At 36.0% G+C, this 13,952-nt stretch overlaps 1 protein-coding gene across 1 annotated transcript in view; it reads left to right on the top strand.

Moving 5' to 3' along the window:
• The window catches only part of LOC137399468 (leucine-rich repeat-containing protein 9-like), a 37,730-nt gene that overhangs the window by 11,657 nt on the left and 12,121 nt on the right, over nucleotides 1–13,952 (top strand). Inside the window, exons 13-20 of the mRNA XM_068085598.1 lie at nucleotides 6,172–6,313; nucleotides 6,740–6,879; nucleotides 7,195–7,381; nucleotides 7,542–7,598; nucleotides 8,741–8,872; nucleotides 8,979–9,104; nucleotides 10,890–11,033; nucleotides 11,429–11,539. Coding sequence (XP_067941699.1) covers nucleotides 6,172–6,313; nucleotides 6,740–6,879; nucleotides 7,195–7,381; nucleotides 7,542–7,598; nucleotides 8,741–8,872; nucleotides 8,979–9,104; nucleotides 10,890–11,033; nucleotides 11,429–11,539 — 1,039 coding nt within the window. The remainder of the gene's footprint in view (nucleotides 1–6,171; nucleotides 6,314–6,739; nucleotides 6,880–7,194; nucleotides 7,382–7,541; nucleotides 7,599–8,740; nucleotides 8,873–8,978; nucleotides 9,105–10,889; nucleotides 11,034–11,428; nucleotides 11,540–13,952) is intronic.

The following is a 13,952-nucleotide window of genomic DNA, read 5'->3' as shown; positions in this document are numbered from 1 at the left end:
GAGCCGATTCATATTTTGACAATTATTTTTTATTGGATTTAGGTTTAAACTAGATGAATGCCTGGCGTTGTACGATAATAAAAAGGGTAATAAAAAGGGTAATAAAAAGGGTAATAAAAAGGGTAATAAAAAGGGTAATAAAAAGGGTAATAAAAAGAGTAATAAAAAGGGTAATAAAAAGAGTAATAAAAAGGGTAATAAAAAGGGTAATAAAAAGGGTAATAAAAAGGGTAATAAAAAGGGTAATAAAAGAGTAATAAAAAGGGTAATAAAAAGGGTAATAAAAAGGGTAATAAAAAGGGTAATAAAAAGGGTAATAAAAAGGGTAATAAAAAGGGTAATAAAAAGGGTAATAAAAAGGGTAATAAAAAGGGTAATAAAAAGGGTAATAAAAAGGGTAATAAAAAGGGTAATAAAAAGGGTAATAAAAAGGGTAATAAAAAGGGTAATAAAAAGGGTAATAAAAAGGGTAATAAAAAGGGTAATAAAAAGGGTAATAAAAAGGGTAATAAAAAGGGTAATAAAAAGGGTAATAAAAAGGGTAATAAAAAGGGTAATAAAAAGGGTAATACAAAGGGTAATAAAAAGGGTAATAAAAAGGGTAATAAAAAGGGTAATAAAAAGGGTAATAAAAAGAGTAATAAAAAGGGTAATAAAAAGACTTTGCTTAGCAATATTATTTTTAATTTGCAAAATTTCTTTATCCAATGAATTCGAGTAGATATATAGATACTAGATGTAGATAGTAGCCTAATATAGATATTATATTATAATAACTATAATATGACTTTAATAAACTTCACTATAATAAGAGCCATTATTATAAATTGAGCCAGCGTTGGAAAAAAGATTGCGTCATGGTCTTTAAGCGTACTAGCTGAGGCGTGAGTATTTTAAAGATGTGGTTGCGTCAAATTTGAGTTGATTTTAAAAGAAAGTATTTTTCTTTGTCTATCAATTGATATGTTGTTTGTTGTGTTAGGCAATCTCATTGTCAAGATATTTGAAGATTAAAATCGAAAAAATTTGATCGTGGTAAAAATCAGGCCAAAAAAAACATGCCCAGACTTGCCCAAAATGATGTAACATGTGATAGAACCTGTCTCTATCTCTCGTATTCACATCGGCTATTTGCGATAAAAGTCTAGTCCTACGCGGCTCAATTGGCATATATTTTATTTTGTATTTGCTCATGTCGGCTAGAATAGAATTTTAAATTCAGCTACAGATACATTATTACTAATGTCTCAAACGCCTCAAACAAGGGAAATTAAAAACTTGTCATATTACCTTCTTCTAAATGCTGTGTAAACATCTTAGTACCGATTACCAATTTTACCGGTCTACGGTAATTATGTCAAGCAAACTATGTAGAGCAAGGTCTTTGTATCGGCACAGTTCCATCGCTACCCGCACTAATTATATACAGCTCCACAAAAGCCTCGCCCACATGATGCCCGTCGCCTATCCTGTGGGAGGGGCTGTACATCATTGCCGACACCGAAAACTAGTTTCTTACTAAGTAAAATAAGCAAGCAAGTCTTTGAAAAGAATATGTGGCGAAACAAACTTCATCCCTAAAAGTCATGTACACTGTATAGTCGACTGTCAGCGTTATCGAGTCATTATCGGTATCAATTTGTAGAAAAAATTCACTGGTCACATTTGATTAGTTGGTTCAAGTCAAGTACTAAACCAATGATCGAGCTATGCAAAAACGCCTGTCCATGCAGCTCTGATTGCACTTCATAAATCTATCTATCAGACAAGACTTCAGCACAGGTGTCAACGGGGCTATGATGTATTCAATGTTCTGCAAATCATGTTTTGCATTATCTTCAATAATATTTTATTATATAATTTTTATAAGCCAAAAAAATTCCATCCCATCATAAAGCTTTTCCCATGACCAAACACGAGCGAAGCGATTGTTTGGGCGCTTTATGATAAATGCATATGCGTACACAACTCCCGAAAAATTATCCATCAACGGCCGTTACCAAACCCTTGTACCGAAATCCAATCAAAAAATTTAACCATTTTTATGTAGAGCCGTTTAAGAATAATAACAATACAAACACATATAAACATATTTAAATATGTTACCAAGTCTTTGAAAAGTTTCTGCAATATCCTAAAACTAACCCATCTGATCGGATGATACATAAATATACACGGTTAATTTGGCCTAAAATCGCTATAAAAACTTGACAAGCTTTTTTAAATCAAAATTAAAACCGGCCAACGAAACGCTGATAAGGCCGTGCGACAGAGAGTAGAACCATTAAGTCGTGCGCATTTCATGAGAAAAACGTGCACATTTCACCAGTTAATGGCATTGTCCAATTGCCGACAGTTTCTGTAATTAACGTAGAAGTACTGAAAAATAATCGTTTCTTTTTTGCTGATTCTACCGGACTCTGACATTTTGGACACTTATAATGAGTAATTTGGTATTCCAACTGATGTCCAAAGCAGTGAAAGTAAAGGAAATGACGATGATTTTTTTTAATGATTCTTATAAGATTATTACAATATTTAATTGTAAGAATAATTATTTGATTTTATACGATTATTATAAGATTTAGTTATAAGAATAATCATTCGAATTTACAAGATCGAAGTATATAGTGACCGATGGTGTACAATATGTTACTATTATTATTTTTCTAAAGATTTTGTTGATGATACTGCGGCTGTGCCCAATATCGCGGTACTGCCAAGCCGTTTTTAATATCTGCAAAATTAAGTAAGAGGCCTACATTTTCTTATAGATATACATCTATTTCTATGACGACCAGCGAAAATCTGTTTAGATTTTTAAATTCAGCATAATCTTTTAGATATAAATACAGAAATCTAGATGAATATCACAACTTCTTGATATTGGTTGCTATAATCAATGATATACAGCCCCCAGCCTGTGTATATTACACAGCAGGTTGCCATTTTACTTCTAATATTGCATTTCTCCTATTGCAGGAAAGAGATATAAACATATAATCTTTTCCTTTCATTGTTGCTGTTTGTAGTACATAATAACACCCAGTACATTACAGCTACCATTGCAGCTACAATTGCAGTTCTCCTATAGCACTGCAGTGCCATTTGACTGCTAATATTGCATTTCTCAACCAGCAGTACCCTTTATTTTTCTATTATCACTTTGGTCGTGGGCTGTATGACAGGGGAATTTCTAGTATTAAAAATATCCACCCAAGTCGTGGCCACTCACATAGTTTCAGCTGATACAATAAGACAAATTCATCTACTGCAGCTAATGCTAACAAAACATCAGGGTTTATGCAGCACACATTCAAGTATCTTTTTCACATTTATGGCAGTTTCCACACTGACAAAGCTGCTTCGGCTGGTGGGACCACATAAACATTCTGTAATCAGTAAAACAAATGCAATAAATATATGTCATTCATAGATATGTCATTCTAATGCGTATCTACTGAAAGCTTTTAAATTGGGAGTTAGATAGATTGCGAGTGTAATTTTAAAAATGAATAAATGTTTAACAAAAGCACAAGTACGCCAAGCCAACGATTCCAAGCTTTGGTTCTGGAAGTTAAAGATGTGCATTGATCAATCAATTTTCTTCACTTTCTACAAGTGAGAAGTGAACATCTAAAGTCAAATCATAAATCTAATTTACTAGCTAAAACTACCAAAGAAAATTGGAAGCAAATATAGCTAGGTGAAATGACAAAAAATTATAAAACGATGATTGGTGATAGCAAAAAGTTATAATTCTATTAATTAGTAAATGTATTTGCGAGTACTAAAATTATTGCCTTTAGTATATTCGTCAATCTAAGCCATTGTATTGCTAGATGCTATAGATTAAAATGAAGTCGTCAAGAACTCACTGTGCGTCCTTATCTTGCACGCGCACACAGGAAATTACATTATAGCCTCAAACAGGGAAATATAATCTGAATGTAAGCACAACAGTATATCTATAGGAGACTCAAAGTAAAAGAGAAATTTACCTCCATTCTCCTATCTTCTTCTGTAGCACTTTAACCACCTGATGCTCAAAAAACTCGGAGTCACCTTCGCAGTAACTTTACAGTAATTTTTACAATTCTGTTGTTTGTCAATAAAATGCGTCGATCTAGTAATTCATTAAAGTACCGATGTTAATTAATTCAGTAAATATCGATGTCCATGCAATTTAATAATAGAGATTTCACGCTGATGATTGGCTAATGGAGCGATCTAATATTTATCGCTCGTTGAATCTTTTCATCACTAGTTGACTCTGTATCACTAGACTAGTGCATCGCTTTAGTTAGGTCACGAACGAAGCACCCGCTGGAAAGGGAGCTTTTTAAAAGATGACTTCATTCAAACGCATATATCTCTGGACAGGGTTAGTCTACAAAGGCAAAAATGACATCAAATTGTAGCTGATGTTTTAGCGTTTTATTGGTCTTAATTGCATTAAATCGACTTTTTTGACGCAGCCACATCTTTAATCAATTGGCATTAAATATAAATTTGCCCAATGAATTTGAGTAACTTAAGCTAGAACTATAATGAGAGCTGTTATTAGAACATAGGCTAGCGTTAGAACAAAAGATTGCGTCATGGTCTTTAAGCATACTAGCTGAAGCGTGAGTATTTTAACTAATTGGCATGAAAGATTGGCAGGTGTAATAAGTATGATGTGCAAAACTAATTAGGCCATGTGGTTTAGTGGTTAGCTCGCCTGTCTGCAGACCTGAAGGTTCCGAGTTCAAATCTAGAGCAAACTGTATTTTTTGTTCATAAAACTTTATTGCTAAAACTGGACACACAGATGACAGACAGACAAACACTGAGATTAGCGCAGACCTCACGAATTTTGACTATTAATAAAAGCCTTTCTGAAAACTCTCTGAAAATGACAAGAAGACTAATGGACCTAATCATGAGACACCTGTGCAGATGCAAACAAAATTTTACAAAACGATACGCATTATTAGTAAATATGATTGGCTGTTGTAGCAGCCAAATGCTACAATCGATACTGTATTTTACACAGTTATAAAATAGCTTTCTTTATGAGCGTTTTCATGAACCTACTTTTCAGTTCAGTACACTAGTAGAGCAAGCGGCCAATTATTGCTGTCTAAGTTGAAGACCTTGCATGGTTCCAGACACTGGCGTCTAAGTTGAAGACCTTGCATGGTTCCAGACACTGGCGTCTAAGTTGAAGACCTTGCATGGTTCCAGACACTGGCGTCTAAGTTGAAGACCTTGCATGGTTCCAGACACTGGCGTCTAAGTTGAAGACCTTGCATGGTTCCAGACACTGGCGTCTAAGTTGAAGACCTTGCATGGTTCCAGACACTGGCGTCTAAGTTGAAGACCTTGCATGGTTCCAGACACTGGCGTCTAAGTTGAAGACCTTGCATGGTTCCAGACACTGGCGTCTAAGTTGAAGACCTTGCATGGTTCCAGACACTGGCGTCAGAAAAAAATAGTTCAAGAAGGAAGTGCAAGCAGATTCCTCTGATAAATAAATGAAGAATGTGTCTGGCCATTAGACAATAGTAACTGCTAGTCAGTCAAGGATGATGAGGCTAATATGAAGACACAAACGTGTGGAATACCTATCCATCTGAACACCTTGCACATCTATAACTTGTACACTCTTAAGTGTTGCTCAATTCCTGTCCGTTTTTCAACGTAGATGTAAACTATTACATATTATCAATATACTGGTATGTGAAGCCTGTGATTGTCAATACAGGCAAATCTTGAATATCGGTTGTCTAAACATAACTAGATTTTTGACATGAAAAAAAATTTGAGCAAATATTTCTCTCGGCCTAAAAATCATTTGCAGTGTATTAAATAAAGGTTTTTCCTTAAACATAACGGTAATTGGTTCAACATGATATGTAAGTATTTGAAGCATTTATAATCGTTTCTGTGCGCTGGAATGTTTGGACATTAAAAGTAGATATTGCAATAGTTGAACTTTGTATGTTGAAGTATGACAATGTATCTCGGCTGTTATTCTCATTTTTCTTATACATGTACGCTGGTTGGTTACTAAATATTCTTCTATTTGTACAGTATAAGAAAAGAAGGGCACCCAACATGTGATTCTGTGTACAAACCTTGGAGAGGCCGACCTTTTGAGAAGTATCCACGCCCTGTATCAGCAAGAGTCGCATCTACGGCTATGGTGCAAGGAGGGAACAATCCAGCTGAGACATGTGAATGCAGTGACAAACAGTCGGAGTGGTTTGTTTTTGACCACGAAATGGCTGTGCCTGAATACATAGTCGACTTTGAGTATGTCACAATGGTGAGTATTAATAATATAGTGGTGAGTATTAATAATATAGTGATGAGTATTAATAATATAGTGATGAGTATTAATAATATAGTGGTGAGTATTAATAATATAGTGATGAGTATTAATAATATAGTGATGAGTATTAATAATATAGTGATGAGTATTAATATATATGAATATATATGAACAGTAAATTATCTATTAGGTATGAAATTGTGATAACATATGTTACACTATATTAGTTAGTTCCGTACCTATTCTCTATACTGAATATTACAGTTTTAAGTACATGTGGTATGGCAGTAGGTACATCCGCTACTGTAAGCATGCAGAGGCGCTATTGGTTAGGCAGCAGGTTTGATTTACAGTTTAATCCTGTCCTGGTATTTTAACATATTTTGCACAAGTGTTACTTTTAGATGTGTATTTTTTCAGCTGAAGCCTTCTGATCTCTATGAACAGTTTGATTTCACAGTTCTGCAGTCAGTTCCTGATCCTGGAACAAAGCTCAGCCTCCCTTCTGATGAAGATGTATTGCAAATGCAACCAGTGCTTATAACCAACCCAACCGACAGGTACACAGACTAAGTTGTAACATTACTAAACCTGGCTCTTGGATTTGCTTTGTTCGGTTTAAAACTCTCTTTTGTAATCGACATTAGTATTTATGTTCTTCTTTTGACTCTTTTAACAAACTTTTGCATTCCTTTTTTATTAATTGTGTTTTTAATGATCACTTTTAATAATGTTTTAATCAGCCTACAGAAATGCTTTTGTTTGTCAAAATAGTTTTAGCAGCGTTCTTGTTTTTTACACGCAAAAAAGCTGTTTATATTCAAAGGTGTGCCACGTACCTTGAGGATGTAAACACAAGTTACTGTTATTTTTAGACTTGGATCCTTGTCTGTTGAAAGCCTGAAAGCCTACTTGAGTGTCGAGGGCTTAGAGCATGTGACAGAGCTGAATTTACATAATCAAGGGCTATCAAAGCTGACTGGTATCAGCAACATGCATTGCCTCAAGCACCTCACAGCCAGCTTCAATAACCTCTCCCGAGTGGATGACTTGGTTAACATGGTAGGGTTATGTGAAAGTGATTGATGAGGGATAACATACTTGTGTGATAGAAGGTGTATACAGCGTTCCTCTTTTACATTGTCAATCGTGTCATCCTGAAGTGTGTCTCTAAGGTTGCTGCTCCCTTTCTGTACCAATGCTGGTTTTTCTGACATTGTAGAAGATTGTAACACTTGATATCAGCTTCAACAAACTGACAACCCTCGATGGAATGAAGGTGAGCAGCTGCAATTCTCTGCTCTGCTTCAGCTTTTTGCGTTTACCATTCAAAATTAGTAGTCAGAATGATGGTGGTGGTGTAACAGTATGTACTGTATGTAGTGGTATAACAGTATGTACTGTATGTAGTAGTGCAACAGTATGTACTGTATGTAGTAGTGCAACAGTATGTACTGTATGTAGTGGTGCAACAGTATGTACTGTATGTAGTGGTGTAACAGTATGTACTGTATGTAGTAGTGCAACAGTATGTACTGTATGTAGTGGTATAACAGTATGTACTGTATGTAGTAGTGCAACAGTATGTACTGTATGTAGTGGTGCAACAGTATGTACTGTATGTAGTGGTGCAACAGTATGTATTGTATCTAGTGATGCAACAGTAGGTACTGTATGTAGTGGTGTAACAGTATGTATTGTATGTAGTGGTGTAACAGTATGTACTATATTTAGTGGTGAAAGAATATGTACTGTATGTAGTAGTGTAACAGTATGTACTATATGTAGTGGTGCGACAGTATGTATTGTAACTAGTAGTGAAACAGTATGTACTGTATGTAGTAGTGTAACAGTATGTACTGTATGTAGTGGTGTAACAGTATGTACTGTATGTAGTGGTGTAACAGTATGTAAGGTATGTAGCAGTGTAACAGTGTATGCTGTATGTAGTAGTGTAGATATACGTATTCTGTGTAGTGGTGCATATTTACGGTAATTTAATTTTGCTTACCTTGACCTACTAGAGCAGCTTACCTATTCCTCATTTAACCTTTGCCTAAGTCTGTGCTGTAGATACACTGACTTACTATTCTACGTGATTGGTATGGCTGAGTTGCTTAGAACCAATGATGTAGCTGTTTACTTAGCTTTCAATTCTAGTTGTGTAGATGTTGGTGCTGAAAGTCTGCCAGTCATTGTAAATGTTTATCATACACTAAAGATACCAGACAGCATTTGCTTGTTCATACAGTTATATCTTGTTTGACATGTTCAGTGTGTTTATATTATGTGAGACTGTACACATGCAGCGATTGAGTGCAAATCCTATCATTTGTCATGCTATTCTTTAGGTTCTGGGAGCGTTACTGCATGAAGTCACTTTCTGTAGTTAGCTTATTCATATTTAATTTGTCTTTTTAGAACATGACGTGCCTTCGCACCTTAGACATGTCATGGAACTGTATGCGCTACATCAGAGATGAATTTGCCATTTTGAGGAAGCATGCACCTTTACTCGAGCATCTTATGACACAGCACAACCTCTGGCTCAAGGTAGCCTTACCTCCTAGTTGTAATCATTTGTTATGTTATTAATGCGTTTAATGTGTAAAGCTTTTTTGTGGCTTACAAATTTGCTAAGTTTGTTTATTTGCTACAGCCACTCGACTTTAGGCTGAGAGTTATTGCTAGAATGAAGTCTCTGCAGACACTTGACAACACCGCCATATCAGAATCTGAGGCTACCGCAGCGCTTAGACTAGCAGCTGGATCAAGAATCTCACAAGTGAGGAAGTTTTGGTAACTAGGAAGGAGATCAGATCAATCTTTGTTCTTTGCATCTAGTAGTCTGGGCTCCTTATCGTGTGCTGGCAAATAATAACAGGTGCTGCTGAACACAGTGGAACTGCTAATAGTTAGGGCTCCTTTTCCTGTACTGGCAAGTAATAACAGGTGTTGCTGAACACTGTGAGACTGCTAGTAGTCAGGGCTCCTTATCGTGTACTGGCAAGTGATAACAGGTGTTGCTGAACCCAGTGGGATTGTTTTACCCTGGTAAATAAGCGTTAAAGGATAGCAACTCGATACTAGTGCTGCCATTTAACCTTATAACTCTTACTGTGATGATCTGCAGGTCTGGTATTTGAGCAGAAACAACAGCTTCTGCTGTTAGGGTCTTTCATAATTATGGGGTCTTTCATTCTCACATTCAATCTAAAAAGACTTTGAGGGACTCTTCAATTTATTTTGCAATAACTTCATTGTCCTCCAATGTTAATATCTTAAAACCGTTATGAAGTAGCTAATATACTTGTTTAGTACTGTAGGTTCAGTGTACTCTCTTGCCATATTTAGCATCGACTCGTGGAACCTTCTGGAAGATTGTGTTAGGGCTTCGAGATATGGCGATTTAAATGTTTGGTGACAATTTTGGAAGTAGATGATTTGAAAATGGTCACTGTTTCAAAAGATATCGTCAATTGAATAAATGATATACTCATGTAATGGCAATGTATCTCACTCTTGACAGTTTTTCATAGTGAGCGATACGAAAATTGAAATGCATGGGCCTTCTAGTCGTATTGTAAGCTCATTCCATGGCCTTCCACGCATACAGCCATTCATGAAATAAATGTCTCTAAGTATCACGAACACAAAACAGTTTTTTTTAAGGTTAAAATATAAAAAAACATTTTAACAAAATATGGCAAGTCTTTTTACATAATAATATTGTAAAATGTCTATAGACGGATGATTCGCGATATATCGCGGTTCGATTCGATATTGTAAATTTGCATTTTCAAGTCGTTTGGTGATTTTTGGAATTCACAAAGCTCCATTGTGTACACCAAGGTAATTACACAGAGCATTGAACTGTAACTACATGCCGGACTGTAAGATTGCTATACATAAAGTCGGTTTACACTAGTCGATGTTGTAAATGGTTTTACCTGTCACATGACGACTTGTATGTAAACCAGGGTTCTCCAAACTGGCCCGCAAGCCAGGATCGGTCTCTGAGGCCCCTCAATCTAGCCTGTGGGAATATTGAGAAAAGATTTTTTTTCTAAAACTTCAAATTTTACTGAAACTAGCACACATTATGTAGCTGGTGAACCTCCAAGGGTGTGTTGTGGTTTTTTCAACCAATCACTGCTAAGTAGCAAGGTCATTGTAAATATTTAGCTGCACCCGCTACCTTTGCCATAATTGCTAGCAATCCGTCTGCGCTGGGTAACTCTACATATTGCACCCATGACTAGCGTGTCATAGTACTTTACTGAGACGCACATGTTGGTGCTATGAAGAGAGCATTCAAACTTGCATCTTTATAATTGGTGTTCAGAAGGAAACCATAAAGACAAGTATATAATCTTTATCACTATTTTAAAACTGTTTTTATTATAAACTCTGCTGGCCGACACGAGATCTAAACAAATTGCTCATTAAGAGTGTCATGTGTAAAAAAGTAAATTAAAGATCAAGAATTTTTGAAAATTTTTAAAATATCCGTCAAAAAATTGCTCTAAGTCTTAGGACAATACCCACATCAAGCGTTGATCTCATACAGGTACATATTGTGTCTCATGGACGGACAGAATTGAACAAGCCACGTTCTCTTAGCCTTGGTTCAACAGCACAAATTAACTCTCACATTGCCTCCCGCTCCCTCCATGATAGAGTCTCAGACTCGGACAGCCTTTGGCTCACTAAGGTTAGCGGACTTCATCTCCTCTTAAACACTCAATCGTCTTGTATCTCCTTGGAGCTTAAGTTTTACTTGTTTATCTTGTGTTTCATGAAGCTTTCAATGAATCAAATTTTATTTAATTTAATTTATTTTATTTAATTTAAATTTTATTTGATTCATTGGTTGAGCAATTTTTTGTTATCAAAGTCTTGTTGATAATTGACCAATTGACTAAAGGCTTTAGTCTGGCTAGCTTGCTCTATACCCTTCATGTGTCCTCCGGAATCTTCTTTCGCAGCATGTAATCAAGCATTGCTTCTATAGAAACTCAGAGAATTCAAATGCTACCATCTGTCACTCATATTTAATCAGCATGTTATCAGGCTATTTGCTTAGTGACTTTGCTGTTGTGGTCATAGGTAACTTCGCTTTGCCTTGATCGGCAGCACCTCTCTAAGTTGTCTGCTCTTGACAAACTGATTAATCTCAAGTGGGCTTCCTTCTGTCACAATGACATTGTCAAGATGGAGGTAAGCAAAGCTCTTTTATATCTTCATTTCATGGTGTAGCATCATATATGGCATGCATACCACAGCTAGGGTGTGGAAATATAGCTTTTAATAATTAATGCTAGCAGCTACGTAGCTGATGATAAAACAATTAAAGCAACATTGTTAATCTTGTTTGATGTACTGAACTTCCTTTCTTCTGTTTCATATGAGGTTTCACCGAAGCCTTTTTTGAAAAAATGAAATTTGATTGTTTCCACATTTGAGACAAAAGTATATGGTTGACTGGTGCACAAAATGAACTGTGCATTAACTTCACTGTGTGAAAGAACAAAACCAATAAAATGCATAGACTCACAACAAATTATCTATCTACATGTACAGTATATATATATATAAATCTCAAAGTTTGTGTGTGTACTTCGGTTTGTCCAGCTATAGCTAATGAAACATTGGAATGAACAATCCGTATAGCAGAAGATTTGATCGCTGAATTTCTCGTTCGCCAGGCAAATACCTTACCAATGAGGCTATTCGAGATTGATGAATTCTTTGGGCGATATATGTCGCTATGTGGGTGAAAGTATGCTATTGTTCTCTATTACGGCGCAACATAATTTTATGCTTGCTCTCATGGCTCTTATTAATAAGCTTACTCAAACTAGCCATTGGCAATGTGCAAGGCTAATGACAAGTGGCAGGCAACTACATACATTACCTCTTACTGTTTATAAGCTGATTTTTAGTACTTGTGCAACACCGGACATTCCACTAGTCTTTTATAAAGATGCCAATTTGCAAATTAATGTGACTTCTGCTATCGCCTTTGAGAGACCTTCACCAAACTCCTGAGACTGACTCACCGAATCTCTAGGATTTGATCGAACCCAGATTAAGATTGAGTTGGAGGATGCAGCAGCAGGGCAGCCAGTGTTTGGGGCCAGGCCTTTTATGCTTAGTATCTGAGTTACATTGTAAAGGAAATAAAGCTTGACATATTTAATGCCTGGCAGTTTAGTCATTTCTGTATGTAAATGCTATTGGTTTCTTACAACTCTCAGCTAATTCCTCGTAGAGCTCACATAGTCGTGGTCATAGCTCACTAAAGCTCACTATGTGAGCTGTAGTGCATACTATGACTGGTAGTATACAACTCTTTACTGGTGAAGGCATGAAACATTTACTCTCATGTTCCTTCTATTAGACACTCTCGGCTGCTGCTGCTCTACTTCTACATTTTTCAATTTCCTTTTTGTTCCAGATAGCGGAGACGGTGGGTAATGTTCGTTTGTTTACATATTTGGTTCAACTGCAGTGATTTTTGTTTCAATGTTGAAATTGTCATCTAGTTGTGGTGATACAACAATGTTCATAATTCAATCCATGTCAGCGTGGCAAATGAATGGCTACTTAAGTGAGCATAGCGCCAAGCTATGTGAAAGTCACCAGCTTTATGTAGAAGTTGTTTTGTTTGCTTTACATGTATTTTACATCGCAATTCATTTTTGGGAGGCTTATCCGGTTCAGCAAGCATCGGGCTCCGAGCATCTCCAAAACACTCAATATAATGAGTTGATTTCAACTTTTGGAGTTTAAATCAAAGAATGATTTGCAGTGAACTACTTAGACTCATGTACTTATGATTTTATATGAGCCTCTGCCTTTTTCCTTATCTCATTTTCTGTTTGTCCTCCGTAACAGCAGTCAGAATTGGTGTGTTATTCTGTTGGCTGGTTGCTTTATTTGTGCTAAGAGATGAACCCCTATCTATCACACAGTTTTATATATGTTTCTGCTGAATGCTTATCTATATGTTCGGTGTATCCTCACATATTTTGTGTGAAGCATTAAATAGGATTTTGGCGCTCTGTGGTATGGTCCTGCTACCTCTGTGTGCGTATTATACACCTGCTTGAACTTGTCTGTAGATTTCAGCTTGGGTTTATCTTCAGACATGAGACAATAGTATGTGCATATAACCAGGAATTGCTGTAGCATAAGGGGTATGCAAACGATCAGGGGTAACTAATTTCATACTATGTATATTCTTCAGTAGCATTGTAGTTGGTATATGCTATGTATATTATCTTATATACCTTTATAAAAAAATTGTTGAAAAAGATTATTTATTACTTCTGACCCTCCTGTAGTTGATGGTGATTGAATGAAAAGCTAATTACCTTACCTTATAGCCATCATACTTGTACACTTGTATTTTTTCAGCCAAGTATTCCTGGTTCACCCCCTTTGGTAATTTATTACCTGGTCGTATCAGGTAGTTTATGCTTTAGTGAGCTTCTCGTAGGATAAACATCAATCTTCATGTTATACACTATGTAATAGCTAGTTACTCATCAAGTGTTTTCTGATATCCACTGAGACCTTTAGAAGTCTTGAATCATAAAATGTAACATTATATTTGCTTCACTGTACC

Source organism: Watersipora subatra, chromosome 7 (assembly GCF_963576615.1).
Source record: "Watersipora subatra chromosome 7, tzWatSuba1.1, whole genome shotgun sequence".
Classification (NCBI taxonomy): domain Eukaryota; kingdom Metazoa; phylum Bryozoa; class Gymnolaemata; order Cheilostomatida; family Watersiporidae; genus Watersipora; species Watersipora subatra.
The sequence above is the reverse complement of the archived record's forward strand: the minus strand, read 5'-3'. Positions and strand labels throughout refer to the sequence as shown.